The 24,427-nt window shown below is 48.6% G+C and overlaps 1 protein-coding gene across 2 annotated transcripts in view; it reads right to left on the reverse strand.

The window, feature by feature from the left end:
* The window catches only part of PINK1 (PTEN induced kinase 1), a 17,547-nt gene extending 6,881 nt beyond the window's left edge, over positions 1-10,666 (reverse strand). For both annotated transcript variants that reach the window (XR_002733209.1, XM_023219772.1), the window contains exons 1-3: positions 10,193-10,666; positions 6,262-6,549; positions 4,106-4,206 (exon numbers count right to left, since the gene is read on the reverse strand). Coding sequence is in view for 1 of the 2 variants with exons in the window: in XM_023219772.1 (XP_023075540.1) it covers positions 4,106-4,206; positions 6,262-6,549; positions 10,193-10,579 (776 nt within the window). In the remaining variant the exon portion in view is untranslated. The remainder of the gene's footprint in view (positions 1-4,105; positions 4,207-6,261; positions 6,550-10,192) is intronic.
* Positions 10,667-24,427: the final 13,761 nt, after the last annotated feature.

Raw genomic sequence — 24,427 nt, forward strand, 5'->3', positions numbered from 1 at the left:
GCCGGGCGTGGTGGCGGGCGCCTGTAGTCCCAGCTACTTGGGAGGCTGAGGCAGGAGAATGGCATGAACCCGGGAGGCGGAGCTTGCAGTGAGCCGGATCGCGCCACTGCACTCCAGCCTGGGCGACAGAGTGAGACTCTGTCTCAAAAACAAACAAACAAAAAAACAAAAAAAACAAACAAAAAGAAAAAACACAGTATATATAGGGTCTGTTACTATCTGTGGCTTCAGGCATCCACTGGGGGTCTGTCTTGGAATGTGTCCCCTCTGTTCTTCTCTGGGCTCAATCTCCAGGGTGCAAGGGGAATGTGGTGTTAACACTCTGCATAAGGTTGTCAATGGGTGGAAGGCACTTAGAATCGTGTCTAGCACAGAGGAAGTCTCAGCTGATATTAGCTCTGCTATTATTCATTCAACCAATACGCATTGTTTGCATGCTAAGTACCAGACATCATGCTGGAATGCTGTGGAACTATGGCACAGAACAAGACAGAGTCCCTGTCCTCACGGATTTGCAATCTATCAGGGGAGACAGACATTCATCAATAAGTAATCATGTGAGCTCCCTAAGAGCAAGGACTGTGCCTGAATTTTCTCCATTATTCCCAGTCTACTACAATAGTTGGCATGGAATATGGGTGTAATAAACCTTTGTTGAATGAGTGAATAGATCCAGAATAGTAGTGGTGGTGTCATCTGCCTGCCCTGGCTGTTCCTTCTCCTGTGGGGAGTGCCCCCCCCACCCCCAAACCACAGCCCTGCTGAGGCACAGTGGCTAGATTTTGGATGGGGTGGCTCTGCCAGCTGTGTGCCAGCCCTGCCCTTCAGCCAAAGCCAGCTGACCCAAGGGGTCACTTGCCCCAAGGGCAATGAACCTACAGTGACACTCGAGACCCAGATGTTTGGACAAAGGGAAGGGAGGGAAGTAGATCCCCTCTTTGGGAGTGTGAGTGAAGGAATCTGCCAGTCCGCAGTGGAGAGGAAGCCACGAGACTTCACTGGGGCCATGAGGAGCCAGAGGTGAGCAGGCCAAAGGGAAGCAGGAACAGGAGATGCGAGGAAGAAACAGCATGCGGACAGTGGAACCATGTCCCCACAAGTTCAAGAAATCAGTAACTGGTGGAAATTCCTGCAGCTCACTCCTGTAATCCCAGCACTTTGGGAGGCTGAGGCAGGTGACTGCTTGAGCCCAGGAGTTCGAGGCCAGCCTGGGCAACATGGAGGAACCCTGTCTCTACAAAAACTACAAAAATTAGCTAGGCATGGTGGCATGTGCCTGTAGACCCAGCTACTTGGAAGGCTGAGGTGGGAGGATCACTTGAACCCAGGGAGGTTGAGGCTGCAGTGAGCCAAGATCACGCCACTGCACTCCAGCCTGGGCAACAGAATGAGACCCTGTCTCTGGAAAAAAAAAAAAAGAAAAGAAAATTTGAGTTTGTAGAAACCACTTTCTGAAAGGCTGAAACTCCCTCTGCTTATGAGATAAAAGAATTGGCTGAAATCAGTCGGAACCAATAAGGCCAACTACAGCTTGCACAGAACAAGTTTGCCGATGTCACAGCCTGAATTGCCACTGCACGTTTCATACTCACTCCTCCCAAATCTGCACAGGGGACCTGTGAGTTGGCATGAAGAGATAACTGCGCATGTCCAAGGACTGTCCAAACTTCTTTCCTTCTACCAATCACCTGCTAATCTTAGAATCCACCCCTTAAACCTCCTCTAACAAAATTACTGCCTTAAAGCTAGCACAGGGAGACAGGGTTGAATTCCACTCCTGTCTCCATGTGAGTAGACTCACAATAGAAAGCTTAGCTTTTCTCAAAAATCCAGTGTCATTGCTTCTAGCACATCAGGCTAGAGCCCCCTTTGCTGCATAACAATGGTAGAGGGAAGTGAATGGGGCAGACCTAGACTGCGCTAGGGAGACAGCAGGGTGCCAGCCTCTCCCAGCGCTGCGTGGTCCCCAGGCTGTGTAGCTGCAGTCCACGTGTGCCCACGCACTGCTCCTGCTCTTGAGTCAACCTGAGTGGCCCCTGTTCTATGCAATCAAAGGACCCAGAGCACTGTTTCCACCCTCAAGCCCCTGGGCGTCATGATCACAGCCCCAGGCTGTCAGGGCCCCAGCAGGTTTTGTGGGAGCTCAGGGGCAGAGGGCTATGGCTGTACTGGGGAGATATATGGCAGGGTCGGGGGTGTCTGAACTGAGACCTGAAATGTGGGCGGAGGGCAGCACAGGTGTAGCCAGCTGTACGCTCAGGAGATGGTCACAGAGGAGCCTGGCATGTTCGGGGAAGGAGCTATGAAGCCAGCCTAGTGGAGTGTAGGGTGCTGATGAGAAGGGTGAGAGATAAGGTGAGAGACACACTGAGAGGAGCAGGTTGCAAAGCGCCTTGAATCTCCCGGCCCCAGGACAGCAGAGGCTAGGAGGAAATGAACCCAGGGTGCTCTCGGGGAAGCTTTTCCCAAGGTGCACCAGCAGTTGAGGTAATGTACCTGCTGCCACAGCCATCCGGTCATTCAACAGGTATTTACTGAGCCCTGGGGGTATGCAGCAAACAAAGAGCGTGTACAGTACAGCTGGAGCAAAAACAACCAACAGAAAAAGACGTGTGATGTGAGGCTGGACAGTGAGAACTGCTAAAGGAACAAAGTCCCTGGAGAGGGACAGGGACTATGTCAGATGGGAGGTCTCGGCAGCAGACATCACGGTGTTCCCGGCAGCAGGACAGCGCCACGTCGGCCAGCTCCCACTCACACCACAAGAGGAGGCACTGAGGATCACGTTAGCCCCAAAGCAGCGGACCTTCAGGTGTCTACTTTCTCCACAAAGGCCTCAGGAGGAGAAGCCACCCGAGCAGCTGACTCCACCAGCCTGCAGGGACTCCAGCCACACTGGACCCCTCCAAACCATGGAAGGGGTTTCCCATGTCCATTCCCTTAATTTCATACTTCTGCCTTCCTGCTTCCGACAGAACGAAGATCTATAAACCAGCGCTCCAGTAAATCACCAAAAATGGAGCGACCCACCTCTTCTTGGTGGGCTACAAATACATATACATATATTTTCGAGACAGGGTCTCACTCGCTCGCCCGGGCTGGAGTGCAGTGGCATGATCTTGGTTCACTGGAGCCTCAACCTCCCTGGGCTCAAACAATCCTCCCGTCTCAGCCTCCTGAGTAGCTGGGACCACAGGCATGTGCCACCATGCCTGGCTAAAATTTTTTATATTTTTTGTAGAGGCAGGGTTTCACCATGTTGCCCAGGCTGCTCTTGAACTCCTGGGCTCAAGTGATCTGCCTGCCTCGGCCTTCCAAAGTGCTGGGATTACAGGCGTGCGCCAGGCTGTAAACATTAAGGTGGGCACAGTACCTCCGCCGTCATAGCCTGCGCATCAGTCCTCACCACCTGTGTACATGGGCTTTTCTGGGCTGGAAGTGTAGCTGCTGTTCATTTACTCTTCCCTCTGCTGGGAATGCCTCTTCCCTACTCCTCTGCCCAAGTAATGCCAATTAATCCTTCACAAGGTGGCACAAACTTTCCCTTTGAGAAGTCTTTCTGAGCAGCCCCTCCTCTGCAGCACACGCCTCCACTGGGCTCCCTCAGCCCAAGCATACTCAATTCTAGCACTTACACCCTGGGCCCGCTGCTGCCACACTGAGAGCTCTGGGCCAACAGACCACTTTTTGTTTTCTAAAAAATCTCTTAACACCATCAGTGCACATAACTATTGGTGAAACGAGTGTTCCCTCCGCTGGGGACAGAGTTCAGTTTATTCCGATAGGTGGCGCTCTACCCGTGCATTTCTTAGGAGGAATCAGAGAACCGCGATCAATCATACAACACTGCGAATTGGGCCTTTTTGGGTGGCCTTCTCTCCCCTGCTCCAATGTGAATTACGCATGGGCATCATCATCTGGGGTCAGATCACCTGCAATCTTTCCCAAGTGAAATTATCCACGAACTGAAAATCCATCACCATCATTAAGCCTTTATTATCTAAACTGTCATGTCAGACACTATACCAGGTGCTGAGGACACAAGTGATGGATGAAGATGCTCTCAAAGAAGCCCCAGTCAGTCCGGCAGGCAGAAGGCACTGACCTGTAAGTGACTGCTCCATACTCCCCGGCCAAGGCCACTCGGCTCGCTGGGACCAGCTCCTGGCTCATTGTGTTCAAGATAGCTTCGCTGGAGGAACCTGCCTGGAACACCCACAAGGAACCCAGGGTTACACAGGCTGGAGCAGAACAGTAAGTTCCTTGTAAGCCCTGCCTGTAACCTGGAGCAGGCCAGCTGCTCTGACCTTTGAGATAAGATGACCTCTCTTAAGTGGTAGGCTGAGACAAGCTACTCCTGGGAGACAGACAGAGGTACCATCCACGCCAACTCAGAGGATGCTTCACGCTCCTCAAACTCTTGCAGCCTAGGTGCCAGGGCTGGAGGAGATGCCAAGGTGATCAGGGTATGGGGTGCTGCTTCCTGCCATCGGTGCCTCTGGTCCCCACCAGTTTGAAATTGACCACTGGATCAGTAACTCATTCTGCAGGCTCCCTTCGCCAGCCAGGCCAGAGCCTGACATGCTCCACCCTGGGTGAAGTGGTACTGAATCATGGAACAGCCTTCCTCCATCTTCCACAACGAACAGACAAAACCCAAAGAGTGGGGAAAGCACCTTATTGTCTTCATTGTATTAGGAAGGGCTCTCAGGACATATGAAACCTGTATCAAGAAGATCCTGTAAGAATGAACAATCTTGTAGCTTCTGTGAATGCAACAGCTGTCATGCCCCAACCAGTGCATGTTTTGATGCTAAGACTGGATGTTTCGCAGGCAAAGGATTTGGCTGCTTGTTAGCTATTAACCCAGCTTAGAGTGCAACAGTCCAATAACCTTCATTCCCCAAATCAGAATAAGAAACTGCATCCTCTAGGGCCCACCATGAACAGCTGTGGCCACTTCCCACCTCGGCCTTGAATGGATGGGTCCAAGGATGGGCAGGAGACAGGGCATTGGGTCTTGATACATTTTTAAAGCCCACCTAGCAATGGCAAGGTAAATAAATTAAGTGGACAGAAATTGTTTTCGTGGGGGAAAAATACTCTTCAATTTCCCAAAGCCTTGAGTCCTTCCAAGAGTTGAGAGCAGGGAGTTGACAGGCAAGCCTCTGAGCTGGAGGTGGGCTTGCAGAGTGAGCTTAGAGGAAAGAGATCCAGTTCCCCCTCTCCAGTGAGGCAGGTTACAGGAAGGAGGGGATGGTGAACTGACCAATCAGGGTAGAAACCAGTGGTTTAGGCCCCTGTTACTCGAAGTGTGGTTGACAGAGCAGTGGCATTGGTATCATGTGGGAGCTTACTGGGAAGGCAGAATCTCAGGCCCCACCCCTGACCTGCTGAATCAGAATCTACCTTTGGGTTTTTTTGTTTTTTGTTTTGAGACAGGGTCTCACTCTGTTACCCAGGCTGGAGTGTAGTACTACAGTCTTGGACCACTGCAGCCTCTGCCTCTTGGACTCAAGTGATCCTCCCACTTCAGCTACCAGCCACCCAAGTAGCTAAGACTACAGGTACAAGCTGTCACACCTGGCTAATTTTTGTATTTTTCATAGAGATGGGGTTTCATCATGTTGCCCAGGCTGGTCTCGAACTCCTGAGCTCAAGTGATTGGCCTCCCAAAGTGCTGGGATTACAGGCGTGGTCCACCATGCCTGGCCAGAATCTACCTTTGAACCTAATCCCTGGGTGATCTGTGGACAGAATACAATTTGAAACATTCTGGTCTACTTCTGTGTAACAGGGGGAGGCAGCCTGACTATATAATAGGCACCTTTTCCGTGAAGAATCTGTCTTTTCCTACCTACTTCCTGGAAAAAAATCCTCACCAGGCTCACTAAGATGGACATTTTGAGAACACCTCCTTTAAAGATGAAAGGCGCCGGGCGCGGTGGCTCAAGCCTGTAATCCCAGCACTTTGGGAGGCCGAGACGGGCGGATCACAAGGTCAGGAGATCGAGACCATCCTGGCTAACATGGTGAAACCCCGTCTCTACTAAAAAAAACACAAAAAACTAGCCGGGTGAGGTGGCGGGCGCCTGTAGTCTCAGCTAACTGGGAGGCTGAGGCAGGAGAATGGTGTAAACCCGGGAGGTAGAGCTTGCAGTGAGCTGAGATCCGGCCACTGCACTCTAGCCTGGGCGACAGAGCGAGACTCTGTCTCAAAAAATAAAAATAAAAAAAAAAGATGAAAGGCCTGGTGCTTACCGAGATGTTCCACATCATCTTGATGGCCAAGGGGAAGGCAGGGGCCCCCAGAGCTTGCTCCTGCTCTTCTCCTGGTGCACTGGTACCTGGGCCCCTCCCTGGAAGCGACCCGGTGCTCTTTGTCACCTCCAGGTTCTGGGGCAATGTAGGCATGGTGGCTTCATACACAGCAGCACTGCAGCCCTTGCCAATGGACTGCCCTATCAGATACTCCTCCAGCCGAAAGCCCTGCCAGCGTCTCGTCTCCAACGGGTCAGGCCCTGGCTTGCTTTTCTGGGTAAAAATTGCCTGTGAGGAAAAAAGAATGCACTGTGAGCCAGGGGGCCTAGGAAGGCCCAAGAAAAGGGAAACGGGAGGCAGAGAGAGGTGCAGCGAGGCATGGTCCGCACCGACCAGATCGATAAACCAGAAAAACACAACCCAACCGGGTTCTACTGCTCAGCCTGGGTCCAGACCATCTTCTTTCTCATTATTCAGAATGATTTTTCTCAAACTCTGTTGCTTCACTGTGATCACAATACTCAATGATCTGAGAGGTCAGAAACCCCGCGTCCTATAGCCAGTGCGCCTCTCCTTGCTGCCTTCACTCTCCAGCAGAGCTCTGGAGGTGTCTGATTATGGAGACAGCTCGCTCTCCAAAGACCTTGGCAGACAGCTCCTGGGCAACTAGCAAGAGTGTGAGATCCACAGTGATCTCAGAGGGTCTGGCAGGCAAGTGGGTGAGATCAGGCGTATCCCCAGAGCAGAGGGGTTCAGTCCTGTCTTCTGTCTCTGCCTCTAAAAGCTCTGATGGGGCTACTCTGTCCAGAAAGGTAACAAGAGTACAAGAGTTCAGACAGAAATGGATGGAGGTGCAGGTGCTGGGGGCAGTGCTGCACTGGGAAAGAGGCCATGTGACAAAAATCTGGGTCTTCCCCTGCTTCAGGCAGCGGTGATGTCACTCTTCCAGTCACCCACGCTCCACTTTCCCTCTCAAATGGTCTGATCTGCTGAGCTCTTCCTTTCCAAGGTTAGTCACCCCTAGGTGCCAGGCGCAGCTCTGCATATGCCCCTTGGTCGTAGCCTACCAGGCACCATCTCGTGCCTTCCATGCTCTGAGCCACATCAAAATACATTGCTTTCATGTGTCACTCCGCTGTTCACCAGACTGTCCAGGATCTAATCTGTGTTCTGGCTGCTGCCAGGCTGGTCTGCACACTGCCTGCACTCATCCTTTGGGTGCCTCTCTCTGAAAGCTGCTCACAGCATCCTTCCAGCCCGTTTCTATAGTATTGCTCTGTCTGGCTCATCCCTGCTCGGCCATCAAGCCCAACTCAAGCTCCTCCTTCCTCTGTGACCAGCCCTGATGACCTAGCTCATAGCAACTTTCCTTCTAGAGGGTTCCTAAAGCACCTGATATCTGTAAGCAACTTAACCTTGCACTATAACTTTGAACTTTTTTAAAAAAAATGAAAGTCCAGGCCAGGCGCAGTGGCTCACGCCTGTAATCCCAGCACTTTGGGAGGCCGAGGCAGGCAGATCATGACGTCAGGAGTTCAAGACCAGTCTGGCCAACATAGTGAAACCCCGTATCTTCTAAAAATACAAAAAATTAGCCAGGTGTGATGGTGGGCACCTGTAGTCCCAGCTACTCGGGAGAATTGCGTGAACCCGGAAGGCAGAGGGTGCAGTGAGCCGAGATAGTGCCCCTGCACTCCAGCCTGGGCGACAGTGTGAGACTCCATCTCAAAAAAAAAAAAGAAAAAAGAAAATCCATCTTCCCTTATAAACTCCATGGAGCAGAAGCAACGTGTGTTTGTGTGAGTGTGTGTATATATATAAAATATATATCCACATTATATATAACATATACTATATACTAGTATATGTAACATATAGTATACATAACATATACACACATATTATATGTTATATATACACATTACACACATACTTTTATAACATAAATTTTTAGAGCTTGCTACTAGCACACTCCTGCTAGTTGCCCAGGCTGGGGTGCAGTGGTGCAACTATAGCTCACTGTAGCCTCAAACTCCTGGGCTCAAGCAATCCTCCCACCTCAGCCTCCCAAGTAGCTGGGACTATCGGCACATGCCACCATGCCTAGCTAATTTTTTAATATTTTGTGGGAACAAGGTCTCACTATGTTGTCCCAGCTGGGCTTCAACTCCTGAACTCAAGAGATTCTCTCACCTTGGCCTCCCAAAGTGCTAGCATTACAGGCATGAGTCACCATGCCTGGCTTCAGAATTTTTTAAACGTGAAATTAATTCCAGCAAAAGTAGCCAGTGAAAACAACTTTTTTTCCCCCAAGATGGAGTCTTGCTCTGTCACCCAGGATGGAGTGCAGTGGCGCGATCTCGGCTCACTGCAACCTCCGCGTCCCAGGTTCAAGGAATTCTCCTGCCTCAGCCTCCCGCGTAGCTGGGATTACAGGCGCCCACCACTGCGCCTGGGTAATTTTTGTATTTTTAGTAGAGACAGGGTTCCACCATGTTGGCCAGGCTGGTCTCGAACTCCTGACCTCGTGATCCGCCTGCCTCAGCCTCCCAAAGTGCTGGGATTACAGGCATAAGCCACCGTGCCAGGCCCTGCAAAATTTTTTTTTAATGTGCAATTGATAACTAATAACATTTTCAGGCATAGGAGGGTGAGGTGTGCGAGGAGGGTGAGGTGTGCGAAGAGGGTGCGTGAATGGTAAGTTTAGGAGGATCAATCTCCTCAGTTAAAAAAGCCTCTTTAGTTTTAAGCAGGATTAGTCAAATTTCCCATCCTTAGCTTCTGCCAGTTAAGCTGTGGCGAAAGACAAGGTCAGGGGCTGGGGACTAGGCCAGATGTCACCTGTCACCCCAAACTGGCCAGAGCTCAAACATGAGACAGTGGTGATGAGCAATAAAAACCGGGCTGGAAACCAGGAAACCCAGGAGCCACTGCTTGACCCTAACAGCTATGTCCTTGGGCAAGTCACTCCCTCTTCCACCACCTCAGCCCTAACCTAAAAAATGCAGGGGCTGTGCTAATTTAGTGAGTGGCTCCACACCCCCGAAGAAGAGTGACCTCCCTGGAAGAAGGTAGAATTCTGCCAGCGGCCAGGCTTCAGACCTGAACTGCACCTCTGGCTCCTCCCTGGCTCTCCAGCCTACCCGCCTACTCTGCGGCTTTTAGACTTTGCCAATCTCCATAGGGAGCCAGGTCCTCAAAATAAATCTGCCTCTAAATAGACACCTCCTATTGGTTCCGTTTGGAGAATCCTCACTAATACAGACTTCGGTTGGGCAAAAACAGAAGTCTTGTCCTATTTTAAGCATTTAAAGAGCCTAAGAACCCTTGTGTATCCAGTCAGCAGGGATAACTCTACACAGGTAACTAAAATGTCAGGTCTGTTTTTCTCGCCGTTCATAGTTTTTACTGCGGTTTCAGCTCTGTCACTGCTAATCCTTTGGTTAAACCGTGGAGGCAGCCTGGCTCAGTGGTTAAGGGCGTTGCCTTTTATTAGCTGTGTGACTTTGAGCAAGTCCCTTCACCTGAGGATTTTCCTTCTCCATAAATTAGGGACGACAACTACCTCAAAGGGATAGGAATGTTATGATTTACTTGTCAGTGCATTTTAGAAAATTAACACAAAGCGTTTTGCTGTGCTGCGACTGGAGCTGCAATCGGCAGCACGTCTTCATTTGAGGAAGGGAAACATTAAAACAAATGGGAGGTGCTGGCTTTATTTATAGCAGCCGATCAGTAATGGTGAAACAGATGAGCTTTAATGCCCCCTCCCCGCCCTACTCCGGCCGAAGCCTCGGCTCTCGACCGGCCCAGGGCCCCGCCTCCACACCTAGCCCTGCCCCTGGCCGCACGCCCCGCCCCCGCCCGGCTCAGGACTCGACCCCGCGCTTAGCTCTGTCCTCCGCCCGGCTTAGGACCCGGCCCCGCTCACCTGGATCTCCTGACAGGCCGAGACCGCCCGTCGGCTCTCCGCCTGCTTCTCCTCGATGAGGCCCAGCCCTAGCCCCAAGGCCAGAAAGGCTGCCCGGCCGCAAGGGCCCGCGCAGCCCCAGGCCCGCACCACGAACTGCCGCTGCAACCGCGCCGCCAGCCCGGCCACCGACTGGCGAAAGAAGCGGAGGCGGTTGGGGAGCCCGAGACCGACCCTGCGAGGCTCCGCGCCCGGTCCTGCGGCCCAGCCCGGACGCTCCCCGCGCACACAGCCAGCCGCCGGGCCCGGCCGCCCCAAGCCGTAGGCCCGGCCCGGCTTGCCGGTGAAGCGCAGCAGCAGCTCTCGACCCAGCTGCAGGCCGCGGCCCAGCGCCTGTCGCACCGCCATGGTGGCGCCGCGGCCCGCTGTCCCCGCCGCCGCTGCCGCCACCACCGGCGTCCCCCGCCGGTCACAACAAACTTCGGGGTGACGCCTTTGCGCAGGCGCAGGCGCAGGCGCAGGCGCAGGCGCTGGTGGGCGGGGCCAGCCCCCGCGGCAGTTCCCCGACTCGGCGCGCGGGGGCGCTATGCTCGCACTGGCGCCTCTAGCAGTGACTTTCCCTTTGCACTTTGGACCCGCTTGGAGGGCTTGCCGTTTCAGGCAGGTCCTGCATGTGAACAGCACTGGTCCTGGGCAAAATCGAGAAGTCGAGAAGGGAAGCTGATATTATTGCCAACTACCATGCCAGACCCTTTACGTCTTTTAATGTATTTAACAGCTCCACCAAAAAGATAAAAATGCCGTTTTTATAGATGAGAAAACCGAAGCATAGTAAGGGCAGCATTGGAGGTCTCGTGCAGGTACCTAGCAGAGCTGAGGCTAAAGTTCACGTTGCCCTAACTATTGAATGCTTGCCCTCCTCGATGCCGTGAGGCTGCAGTATGTGTCCTCAGGCTCGGGGGTTTTGAAGACCCCAAGAGAAATCTCACCCAAAGGACACAATTTGTGAATGAGTGTGCTGAGGTCCCAAGATAGCAGCTTGCCCAAAGCCACACCATTTGTTTAATGGCATACGCCTGCTCACCACAGAACAAACACACACACACGCAGGCACATTACTGAAACAGTTTGCTGAAAGAGTTGTTCACCTGTCCCCTGGCCAAGGGTCCACCCCATAGCCAAGTAAGCCCAGAGGACAGACCTCTTCGGACAAAGAATCCCCCCTTCAGCAACAGCTCCTATCTACATGACTTTTGACTTCATATTTAAGGAGAAAGGAATTTATGAACAGAAGCCATAGTCTCTGGCTTCAGCGGTGGGGAGACAAGATGGTGGATCCCCATGCCATTACCCCCAAGACCCAGGGCCTATATGCTATAGGAAAGGAATGTGAAGGACATTTGAAGTCAGTCCCCCAGGGAAAGGTAAGAATGCTGTGTGAATCTGCCTAAGGGCAGGATTTATGGTAAGTACATGCTTTTACACAAGGAACAATAGAGAAACTGGAAATCTTAGAGGCCTTCCTGAAAGCTGGTTATTCAGAAGTCAACTTGGTTGGCGGGGTGTGGTGGCTCATGGCCTATAGTCCCAGCATTCTGGGAGACTGAGGCAGGTGGATCTCTTGAGACCAGGAGTTCGTGACCAGCCTGGCCAACGTGGCAAAACACCATCTCTACTGAAAATACAAAAACTAGCTGGGCGAGGTGGCACATGCCTTTAATCCCAGCTACTCAGGTGGCTACTGCAGGAGATCCGCCTGAACCCAGAAGGTGAAAGTTGTAGTGGGCAAAGACCACACCACTGCACTCTATCCTGGGCGACAGAGTGAGACTCTGTCTCAAAACAAAACCGGAAAACCAATAAAACACATTAACTGGGTGGATTAGCATCCAAGATGGGGTTGCTTTAGGTTGCACTGTGTGTGTGTGTGTGTGTGTGTGTGTGTGTTCTGCTGTGTCTCATAATCTTCCTTAACGGAGGAATTTTATGCTTCTTGTGATATCCAATCACATGTATTTGGGAGACAGGCATAGATGAATTTCCCATTTGTATAGAGGCGCATGAATATCAAATATTGTCTTTAATTTTTTGGATCCACCTCAGGGAATTTTTAATTATAATTTTAAATGCTCCACTGAAGTTGTCATTTGAAGAATGATAAGGGAAAGAAAGTTGGAGAAATCTCACACTCCAGTAACCACAGGCTCACTCATGGAAACTTAGTTGGGGCACAGATGAGTGGAATTTAAAGTTTAAATCCACTTGTCTGAAGCCAGGTTCGCAGTGATTCACTCCAGCACTTGGGGAGGCTGAGGCGGGAGGACTGCTTGAGGCCAGGAGTTCAAGACCAGCCCGGGCAACATAGGGAGACCCTGTCATTACAGATAGTAATAATTTAAAAGACCCCAGCAAGGCATGGTGGCATGTGCCTGAGGTCCCAGCTACTTGGGAGTCTGAGGCAGGAGGATTGCTTGAGTCCAGGAGGTTGAGGATGCAGTGGGCTGTGATTGTGTCACTCCACTCTCTGCTCTAGTCTGGGTGACAGAGTGAGACTCTGTCTTAAAAATAAAATAAAATAAATCTCATCTGCTGTGTCTCATTACTGTAAACCAAAAATAAGGTCCTAAGCTCCCCAACTGACTAAATGGACCCCCTCTGGGCCAGAGAAAACCTAAAACTAAATCTCAGGCCATGACAGGAAGGGAGGTTGGACACGCCTCCTTATACCCCCTCCCTTTTGGAGTTTAGCCACAACTGACCAACATTAATATTCAATAGGGCACATAACACTGACAAAACAGACTCTCTAGCAATAAATACCAAATTCCAACCTGACGCTGGTATTGTAACTGTCCATTGGGTTCTCCTTGTTAATTGCCTGGACAGGGCTGATTTATCAAGACAGAGGAATTGCAATAGAGAATGGATTTAATTCTTGCAGAGCCAGCTGTATGGAAAACCAGAGTTTTATTATTACTCAAATCAGTTTCTCTGAAAACTCAAGGATGGTGGTTTTTATGGATAATTTGGTGAGTAGGGGGTCAGAAAGTGGGGAGCGCTGATTGGTTGGGTCAGAGATGAAATCATAGGGAGTTAAAGCCGTCCTCTTGTGCTGAGTCAGCACAAAAACCTTGGCTTCTGCAACCCACCTTATCTTAACTCAAGCATTTCTTTCTACTGAGTTCAATTCTTCAGACAAAGCTTAACTCTTTCAACCAACTGCCAGTCAGAAAATCTTTGACTCCACCTAGAACCTATGAGCATCCACTGCTTTGAGATGTTCCACCTTTCCAGGCTGAACCAATGTATACCTTCCATGTATTGATTTATATTTTTGCCTGTCACTTCTGTCTCTCTAAAATGTATAAAACCAAGCTGTACCCGGCCACCTTGGGCATCCTTTCTCAGGACCTCTTGAGACTGTACTCTGAGCCATGATTGCTCATACTGGCTCAGAATAATCCTCTTTAAATGTTTTACACAATTTGGCTTTTTTTTTTTTTGGTCAACGTTACCATTATAGCTCCTCTCTTTAAAGTTTATAGAGAAGAAACAAGAGGTTCTCTGAGATATTTAATGTTTCAACTACAAGGATTTTCTTTAATCTCCCAGGAACATAACCTTTTAGTATAAGGCTTATGATGACCACACAGCTTATAAGACATTGTATTGGTTGTCTTGAGTTAAAGAGTGCATTTGTCTTAAGCCTTTGCATTTGTTCCCCTGAGCTGCAAATGAACTCACTGGACCTGCGATACGTAATCCATCAGCTGGAAATGAAATCTCCAGACTAATGTTAGTTAACCTTCCATTGTAGGCTGGACTTACTCACTTCTGCATCTGTAGAAAAATCTAAGTTGCTTCCGACAGGTCTGAATCAAGCACAGCATGAAGCTTGATTCTTTGGCAGACATCTGTATGGAATGGACAAGTAAGTCGATTTTGGAAGAGAGAGGCTTCCAGCAGGGATTGCAGGGGTTCCACATTCTCACCTCTCAGGTCAGAGATAACAGACTTACTGTGGCAGGGGCACAAGCATGCGTTTCCCAGGGACAATGGTCCTGACTCCATTCATCCCTGTCTATCCTTCTAAGATGGAAAAATTCTTTTTATGGTGGTGCCATGGATATCAGGTCTCAAGGAATCATCTTGAGATTCTTCCATGACATCTCTTATTTATTTATTTATTTATTTATTTATTTATTTATTTATGAGACAGGGTCTTGCTCTGTCACCCAGGCTAGAGTGCAGTGGTACGATCATGAGTCATTGCAGTCTTGAATTCCTGGGCTCAAGCAACCTTCCTGCCTCAGCTTCCCGAATAGCTGGGACTACAGCTCACACCACCATGTCTAGCTAATTTAAAAAATGTTTTGCTGGGCACGGTGGCTCACGCCTGTAATCCCAGCACTTTGGGAGGCCGAGGCGGGTGGATCACCCGAGGTCAGGAGTTCAAGACCAGCCTGACCAACATGGAGAAACCCCGTATCTACTAAAAATACAAAAATTAGCCGGGCATGGTGGCACATGCCTGTAATCCCAGCTACTTGAGAGGCTGAGGCAGGAGAATCGCTTGAACCCAGGAGGCAGAGGTTGCAGTGAGCTGAGATCGCGCCATTGCACTCCAGCCTGGGCAAAAAGAGCGAAACTCCATCTCAAAAAAAAAAAAAAAAGTTTTGTAGAGATGGGGTCTTGCTATTTTGCCCAGGCTGGTCTCGAACTCCTGACCTCAAGTGATCCTCCCACCACAGCTCTGGGGTTACAGGAATGAGCCACTGCACCTGGCCTCTCATCTCTTTAATGGTATCCCAAAAAGGTGAAATTAGATATATGATTGATATGTTTTGGCTCTGTGTCCCCACCCAAATCTCATCTTGAATTGTACTCCCATAATTCCCACATGTTGTGGGAGGGACCCAGTGGGAGATCATTTGAATCATGGGGGCGGTTTCCCCCATACTATTCTTGTGGTAGTGAATAAGTCTCATGAGATCTGATGGTTTTATCAGGGGTTTCCGCTTTTGCATCTTCCTCATTTTCTCTTGCCGCCACCATGTAAGAAGTGCCTTTTCCCTCCTGCCATGATTCTGAGGCCTCCCTAGCCATGTGGAACTGTAAGTCCAATTAAACCTGTTTTTCTTACCAGTCTCAGGTATGTCTTTATCAGCAGCATGAAAACGGACTAATACAATGATAAATCGTTTTTGTTTGGTTGATTTTTTGTTTTTGTTTTTTTTTGAGATGGAGTTTCACTCTTGCCCAGGCTGGAGTGCAATGGCATGATCTTGGCTCACCGCAACCTCTGCCTCCCGGGTTCAAGCAATTCTCCTGCCTCAACCTCCCGAGTAGCTGGGATTACAGGCATGTGCCACCACACCTGGCTAATTTTTTGTATTTTTAGTTGAGATGGGGTTTCTCCATGTTGGTCAGGCTGGTCTTGAACTCCCCACCTCAAGTGATCTGCCTACCTCACCCTCCCAAAGTGCGGGGATTACAGGCATGAGCCACTGTACCCGGCCATGTTTGGTTGGTTTTTTAAAAATTTTTATGAGTACATAGTGTGTGTATATCTTTATGGGGTACATGATGGAATATGGTTTTCTGCTGAATCTGTTTATATTGCAGATTTAATATTCTATATGAAAGTCTCATTCATTCATAGAACATCAACTCTTTGCCAGGTAGGCTTTGATATGCTCAGCCACAGAATTAGAGGAGAATGGAGTGGCAGACTTGTTGGAGCAGCCAAATGATTTTTTTTTTTTTTTTTTGGTCTACATTCTGTTCCATAGGCATCCTTGTATCTTCTGTCAATGAAAAGAGTCAAACTCTGTAAAATATTTGAAGAGGTTTATTCTGAGGAAATATGAGTGACCCAATGGCCTGTGACATGGCCCTCAGGAGATTCTGAGAATAGGTGCCCAAGGTGGTCAGACTACAACTTGGTTTTATACATTTTAGGGAGACATAAGACATCAATCAATACATGTAAGATGTACATTGGTTTGGTCCAGAAAGGTAGGACAACTGGAATTGAGGGCTTCCAGGTCATAGGTGGATTCAGAGAGTTTCTGATTGGTAATTTGTTAAAAGAGTTACTGTCTAAAGACATGGCATCAGTAGAAAGAATGTCTGGTTAGATAAGGGGCTGTGGAGACCATGGTTTTATCATGCAGATAAAGCCTCCAGGTAGCAGGCTTCAGAGATAATAGGTTGTAAATGTTTCTCATCAGACTTACAGCCTATCAGTCTTAAGGTCTCTGTTGATGTTAACGCTGGTCAGCTGGGCCCGAATTTCAAAAGGAAGGAGGGAATAATGAGGCATATCTGAATCCCCCTTCCTATCATGGCCTGAACTAGTTTTTCCGGTTAAGTTTGGAATGCCCTTGGCTGAGAGGGGGAGTCCATTCAGATGGTTGTAGGGTTTAGAATTTTATTTTTGGTTTATATTTCACTGTACCCTTTCCCTCCTGGTGGGCAAGGACTGTGGAGTTTTGGGAAAGTACATGATATTCTTAAGAAACATTTCACCTTCCCCCCACCCAGAGGACATGGGGTTGGGGAAGCTGATTTGAATGTAAAAATGGAAAAAGGCAAGACTTCAACAAAGAGAATGTCGAGGGCTGTTTGACCTTCCCTTTCTGGACAGCATCCTTTGGCACGGTTTCAGTGCTCTTTGTCTCCTGCTGGCAGGAGGCAGACACATTTTCCCAGAGCAGCAACATCCTTTATCCACAGACCATTTCAGAAGTGCTATCTCTAAATTGCCTGCAGAGGTGGAAGGAGGTTTTGCTAAAACTGTTGACAGAGCAAAGCTGCAGCCAGATCAAAATCCTGCTGCTTGAAACTCCTGGGCTATAGTTTTTGGAGGTTAGAAGAAGACCACAGTGGGCAGAAAGTGAGATTTCACTGGAAGGAAGCATCCCTATGTTGTCTGGGCAAGACGGATGAAAACATAGTGATGGTGGATCACGGAGAGATTGCTCTGTTAAGAAACCCAGGCAATCTGTGGTTCCTTCATCCAATATATTTGCTGTCCTGCAGTGATTGTTCAAACTACAAATATGGCCATGTCGCCTACTGTGGATAAAACCTTCATAAGCTCTGGACCCTTGCCCTTGGGATAAAGCCCAGACTCCTTAACCTGGCACACAACATTCCTCACTATTTAGTCCCAGCATCCTTCTTACCGTCCCCCACCCTGCCTTTTATGGTCCAGCATCACTCAATTACTTCCAGTTGTCTCAACCACCATGGTGACTCCTCTGGGTTGATTTACTGCTCTGAAAGAATCCCCATTCATACTTGAGGTCACCTCCTCCAGGAAGCCTTCTTTGACCTTCTCTGGACTGCACTAGATGTCCCTTCTTTGTCTCTCCCACTAAAATGTGAGTTCTGTAAGGACAGGGATTGTGATGTTTAAATCTCATACCCCTCAGCACCTAGCATAGGGCCTGCTGGGTCCCTAGCCCTTGTTTGAGAGACAACTGGGAATTCAGTCCCTCAGTGGGCAGGCTCATGCCCAAGGGGAAGGTGAGAGGAAGGGGCTGGGCGACACTTTGAAACTCCCCAGTCATGAGTCACTCTTCCTTCCAAGCAGGAGTGAGGGGAGGGGTAGAGAAAGGCTGGAAGGAAACAGGAGTATTAAGCACTCACACCCCCACCCCAACAGAATCAACTACTGCATTTATGCTTTAGAATGTCCACCACATCACTGCCAAATGAATTTCCTTTCCATGGTTTCCTTTTTATCCACTTTCTGTTTGTTTGTTCATTTGTTTTGTTTTTAAGAGCAGGGGGTCTCACTATGTTGCTCAGGCTGATTTTGAACTCATGGGCTCAAGCAATCTGCCTGCCTCGGCCTTCCAAAGTGCTGCGATTACAGGTGTGAGCTCTGCTGTTGGTGTTTTTTAATTAAGAATTATTTTAAATAAAAGCAGTATAAATACATGGTTTTAAAAATACTAAGAGTTTATATAGATCAGCTTATAATGAAAAGCAACAATCTTCTGTCCCAACTCTTTGTAAACCCAATGCCCCAGCCTAGAGACAATGATTTTTTACCTTTTTAGTTATTTTTTTCTGATAGTTTTCTTCATAGCTCTACTTTTCCTTCCTCCATCCCTCCCTCCCTCTCTTCCTCCCTTCCTCCCTTCCTCCCTCCCTCCTCTCTTCCTCCCTCCCTTCCTTCCTTCCTTTTCTTCATTTCTTTCTTCCTTCCTTCCTACCTTCCCTCCTTCCTTCCTCCCTTCCTTTCTTCCTTCCTTCCTGCCTTCCTTTTCTTCCAAGACAAAGTTGCCCAGCCTGTTGCCCAGGCTGGAGCGCAATGGCGAGATCATAGCTCACAGCCTCCAACTCCTGGGTTCAAGCGCTCGTCCTGCCTCAGCCTCCCAGGTAGCTAGGACTATAGGTGTGAACCACTGAAACCACCTTTGCAAAAATTATAGCAGTGAGAAAATTATGGCAGTGGGAGAGATCTGATATAGCCAGCCTCCCCGCTCTTGCCTTTAGCTTTCAAGTTGCCTTAATTATTCCTGGGCTTAGGCTGAGCTAACTCTGAAAGACATTTAGTTTATAGTTTAAATGTCAATAGCCCTTCCCCAAACTCAACTGCCTTTGCAAGGGTAATGAAAGGTCCCCCAGGCTGGGGGAAGAGGAGCCTGAACTCTGCTAAGGTATAGACATAAAATTGTCAGCCATTTTTCTGGAGGTTACAAGATATACAACTTCCCCAATTCCTCCTGTGAATAACATCACTATTGTAGACTGGCCTTTTGAGATACCTTTCCAAGTTTTTTTGTGTCAGACACCCATGGCTCCACCTGGACCCCCCAGTCAATAGCTCCACTGCTCCTGTGACCCCACACAGGAGCAACCCAGTACAAGAAGAGGCTTCAACTCCCTATGATTTCACCTCTGACCCAACCAATCAGCAGCAAGCACCCATTACCCAGTCAGCCCCAGCCCTTTCCCCTAACTGCCTTTGAAAAACTCCTAACCCAGGAGCTTTTGATGAGATTGACTTGAGTAATGACTTTGCCTCTCAAGTGGCATGGCTGGCCTCATGTCTATTAAACTCTTTCTTCACTGCAATGCCAGGATTTTTGTTTGTGCAGTGGGCAGGAAGAACCCATTGGTGGTTACACCACCACATCAAGCTAATTTTTAAATTTTTTGTAGAGACAGGGTCTCGCCACATTGCCCAGGATGATCTCAAACTCCTGGCCTCAAGCAATCCTCCTGCCTCAGCCTTCCAAAATGCTGGGATTACAGGTATGAGCCATTGTGCCCAGCCTCTACTATTTCTTGATTTAGCAAACTGAGATATTTAAGGTACACAGCTGACCATGTGACCCCCACCTGAAACTGATGGCTGCCCTTTGGAATAAAGTCAAACTCCTTAACAGGGCTAACCAGGCCTGCATCTTATGACCCTTCCACCATGTTTATCTACTGTTTAATTTTATTTTGCTTTCCTTGTTCATGTACATTGTGAATTTTTACATCTTTAGAACACCTGCCTCCTGGCATGTGTGCCATATATATTATCCCCTCCTCTGGATTGTGGGCTGGATGTGAATGATTTGCTTCTATGGACTAGATTTGTCAAAAGTGATGGAATGTCACTTTCATGACATTCCGAAGACTCTGGTTTCTCTCTTGCTTGCTTGTTCTAAGAGAAGTGAGCTGCCAGGTTGTAAATTGCCCTGTGGAGAGGCCCACGTAGCAAGGAATTGAATAGTAACAGCAACAGTCCATAGTGAACTGAATTCTGCCAGAAACTGTGAGTGAGCTTTGAAGTAGATCCACCCCCAGTTGAATCTTTGGATGAGACTGCAGCCCTTCCTGACACGTTCATTGCCACTTTATAAGAGACCTTGAGCCATAGCACCTGGCACAGCCCAGATTCCTGCCCCACAGAGACTGTGAGATGATAAATATTTGTTGTCCTCAGCCACTAAATGGAGTAATTTGCTATACAGCAATAGATAACTAATGTCACTATTATGCCATATAGTTTTCTATTCAGTCATAGAGTATTCCTTTTTTTTTTTTTTTTTTTTTTTTGAGATGGAGTCTCACTCTGTCACCCAGACTGGAGTGCAGTGGTGCAATCTCGGTTCACTGCAACTTGCGCCTCCCAGGTTCAAGTGATTTTCCAGCCTCAGCCTCCTGAGTAGCTGGGATTACAGGCGTGTGCCACCACACCCAGCTAATTTTTATACTGTTTAGTAGAGACAGGGTTTTGCCATGTTGGCCAGGCTGGTCTTGAACTCCTGACTTCAGGTGATCCATCCGCCTCGGCCTTCCGGAGTATTGGTATTACAGGCATAAGCCACCATGCCCAGCCTAAAAATTTAATCTTCTTAACGCCTCTTTCCTGTACCCATAAAAAACTGTGTTTACAGATTGGGCATTCCTTCCTCCCAGCACTTTGGGAGGCTGAGTCAGGTGGATCATGAGGTCAGGAGATCGAGATCATGCTGGTTAACATGGTGAAACCCTGTCTCTACTAAAAAACACAAACAATTAGCCAGGCGTGGTGGTGGGCACCTGTAGTCCCAGCTACTTGGGAGGCTGAGGCAGGAGAATGGTGCGAACCCGGAAGGAGGAGCCTGCAGTGAGCCGAGATTGCACCACCGCACTCCAGCCTGGGCGACAGAGCAAGACTCTGTCTCAAAAAAAAAAAAAAAGAGAAATTAAACACATGAGAGACTTATTAGGTCATTCCATTATTTATTTATTTATTTATTTTTCCATCATTTATTCTTGAACAGTGTTCTCTGGCTTGATTTCAGACACAGAGATCCAAAGTACCCCGAATGTCTGTCAATTATAGCTGTGCTCTCCTCCCTGCCAAAAGGAAACCCTGAAGAGTCACATGGTTTACGTGAGCAATTAGCAGCAGCTGGCCAGAGCAGAAGAAATATACATGCTTCTATTAATTTCCACGGGAATCTGGGACTGTGCTTTAGGGTTCTAAAAAACACAGACAGCACTGGACAATAGAACACACGCTTGGCTGGGTGCGGTGGCTCATGCCTGTAATCCCAGCACTTTGGGAGGCTGAGGCAGGCAGGTCACCTGAGGTTGGGAGTTTGAGACCAGCCTGACCAACATGGAGAAACCTCATCTCTACTAAAAGTACAAAATTAGCCAGGTGTGGTGGCACATGCCTGTAATCCCAGCTACTAGAGAGGCTGAGGCAGGAGAATCTCTTGAACCTGGGAGGCGGAGGTTGCGGTGAGCCGAGATCAGCCATTGCACTCCAGTCTGGGCAACAAGAGCAAAACTCGGTCTCAAAAAACAAACAAACAAACAAACAAACAAAACACATGTGCTCCGAAAACACATGTCCTCAGCACTGCCCTCTGCACAATGGAACTGCAAAGTGAAAATGCTTTTATTGCCTTTCTACAGGCAAATGAGTATTGTTCTTCCAAGAGGCCTATCTCTAGAATCTCTAGAATTCTTTGAGAATCACCTTCCACAGACTGTTTCCACAAAGTATAAGGGCGCCGGGCTTAGTCCTTTGGTCAGTCTCATATTTTACCCTTCTCCAAACCCCATTCCCTTACTGGATGACACTTCTCTGCTCTAAAACATCCTCTACTCCAGGTGGTCTTGCATGAAGGCAAGTTTTACTTTTTGTTTTTTCTTTCTTTCTTTTTTTTTTTGTTTGAGACAGGGTCTGGCTCTGTCATCCAGACTGGAGTACAGTGGTGAGATCTTGGATCACTGCAACCTTCACCTCATGGGCTCAAGCGATCGTCCCATGTCAGTCTCCTGAGACACTGGGATTACACGTGCCTGCCACCACACCCTGCTAATTTTTCTGATTTTTTTTTGGAGACAGAGTCTTGCCCTGTCGCTCAGGCTGGACTACAGTGGCGCAATCTCGGCTCACTGCAACCTCAGCCTCCTGGGTTCAAACGATTCTTCTGCTTCAGCCTCCTGAGTAGCTGGGATTACAAGGCAAGCGCCACCACGCCCGGCTAATTTTTGTAGTTTTAGTAGAGATGGCGTTTCACCATGTTGGTCAGGATGGTCTGGAACTCCTGACCTCGTGACCCACCCGCCTCGGCCTCCCAAAGTTCTGGGATTACAGGCATGAGCCACCATGGCCGGCCTAATTTTTAAAATTTTTTGTAAAGATGGGGTTTCACCATGTTGCCCAGGCTAGTCTTGAACTCTTGGACTCAAGAGATCTACCTGCTTCAGCCTCCTAAAGTGCTGGAATTACAGGTATGAGCCACTGCGCCCAGCCAAGTTCTACTCTTTCTGCTGCTTGCTGCCAGGGCTTTCTTCACCTTCGGGACCACTTGTCATGAAGTACTATAATCACATCGATCTCATTTTCCCACTGATAAACTAGGAGCTCTGTGAGGGCAAGGACTTTGCCTCGCTTACTGCTGTGTCCCTCGGAACTGGTCTCAGCAGTAAGCACCGATAAATAATTGTGAAAAGAGGCCGGGCGTGGTGGCTCATGCCTACCTCGGCCTCCCAAAGTGCTGGGATTATAGGCATGAGCCACTGCGCCCAGTCAAGCGTGTGTTCTATTGTCCAGTGCTGTCTGTGTTTTTTAGGACCCTAAAGCACAGTCCCAGTTTCCCGTGGAAATTAACAGAAGCATGTATATTTCTTCTGCTCTGGCCAGCTGCTGCTAATTGCTCATGTAAACCATGTGTCCTCGGTCAGGAGACCGAGACCATCCTGGCGAACACAGTGAAACCCCGTCTCTACTAAACATACAAAAAAATTAGCCAGGTGTGGTGGCGGGCGCCTATAGTCCCAGCTTCTAGGGAGGCTGAAGCAGGAGAATGGCGTGAACCCGGGAAGAGGCGGAGCTTGCAGTGAGCGGAGATCGCGCCACTGCACTCCAGCCTGGGCGACAGAGCGAGACTCCGTCTCAAAAAATAAATAAATAAAAAATGAAAATAATAATAATTTTGAGAAGAACGTATAGGCTGGATGCAGTGGGTTGCGCCTGTAATCCCAGTACTTTGGCAGGCCGAGGCAGGCGGATCACTTGAGGTTAGGAGTTCGAGACCAGCCTGACCAACATGGTGAAACCCTGTCTCTACTAAAATACAAAAATTAGACAGGCGTGGTGGCAGGTGTTTGTAATCCTAGCTACTCGGGAGGCTGAGGCAGGAGAATCGTTTGCACCCTGGAGGCAGAGGCTTTAGTGAGCTGAGATCATGCCACTGCACTCCCCACTGGGCAACAGAGGGAGACTCTTATCTCAAAAAAAAAAAAAAAAAAAAATGCTGTAAAACACTGCTGCTTGTTTGCAAAAATCAAATCCATCTTTAAAAAAAATAAAATTTGTCACCCTTGATGAGGGTTAACAGTCAAGATTTATGGAGAATTTACCGAGGGTCGAACACTGGGCCTTTATTTTATTTTATTTTTTTGTGATGGAGCTTCACTTTTGTTGCCCAGGCTGGAGTGCAGTGACGTAATCTCAGCTCACTGCAACTTCTGCCTCCTGGGTTCAAGCGATTCTCTTGCCTCAGCCTCCTGAGTAGCAGGGATTACAGGCGCCCGCCACCATGCCCAGCTAATTTTTTGTATTTTTAGTAGAGACAGGGTTTCGTCATGTTGGTCAGACTGGTCTTGAACTCTTGACCTCAGGTCATCCACCTGCCTTGGCCTCCCAAAGTGCTGGGATTACAGGCGTGAGCAACGATGTCTAGCCAACACTGGGCCTTTAAAATTGCATTATTTCAGTCAATCCTTGCCACAATCCTGGGGGCTGGATACTATCATCCCCATTCTGCAGATGAGGAAATTGAGTCTCAGAATAATGAAATAACTTGCCCAAACTCACAAAGTTTGGAGGCTGTTCAACCCCAAAGTGCAAACCTTTAACCATTATGTTATACCCTTTTTTTCTTTCTTTATATATTGTTGTTATTAATTTTTTTAATGTTTTGGAAATTAAAAAACAGATATGTACAAAGAAGAAAATGTCACTCATTCATATTTCCAACAGGCAGATTAATAACTGATGGCCAGATTTTCCTCCAGCTTCCTCTTTTTAAAAATTTCTCCACCTGCCTTTGCTGAGAACATTCAGAGGAGTGTGCTGAAGGCCCCCAAAGCCATTTTTTGTGTTTTATTTATTTATTTGTTTATTCTGAGACGGAGTCTCACTCTGTCGCCCAGGCTGGCGTACAGTGGTGCGATCTTGGCTCACTGCAACCTCTGCCTCCGGGTTCAAGTGATTTTCCTGCCTTAGCCTCCTGAGTA

Source organism: Piliocolobus tephrosceles, chromosome 1, assembly GCF_002776525.5.
Source record: "Piliocolobus tephrosceles isolate RC106 chromosome 1, ASM277652v3, whole genome shotgun sequence".
Lineage (NCBI taxonomy): Eukaryota > Metazoa > Chordata > Mammalia > Primates > Cercopithecidae > Piliocolobus > Piliocolobus tephrosceles.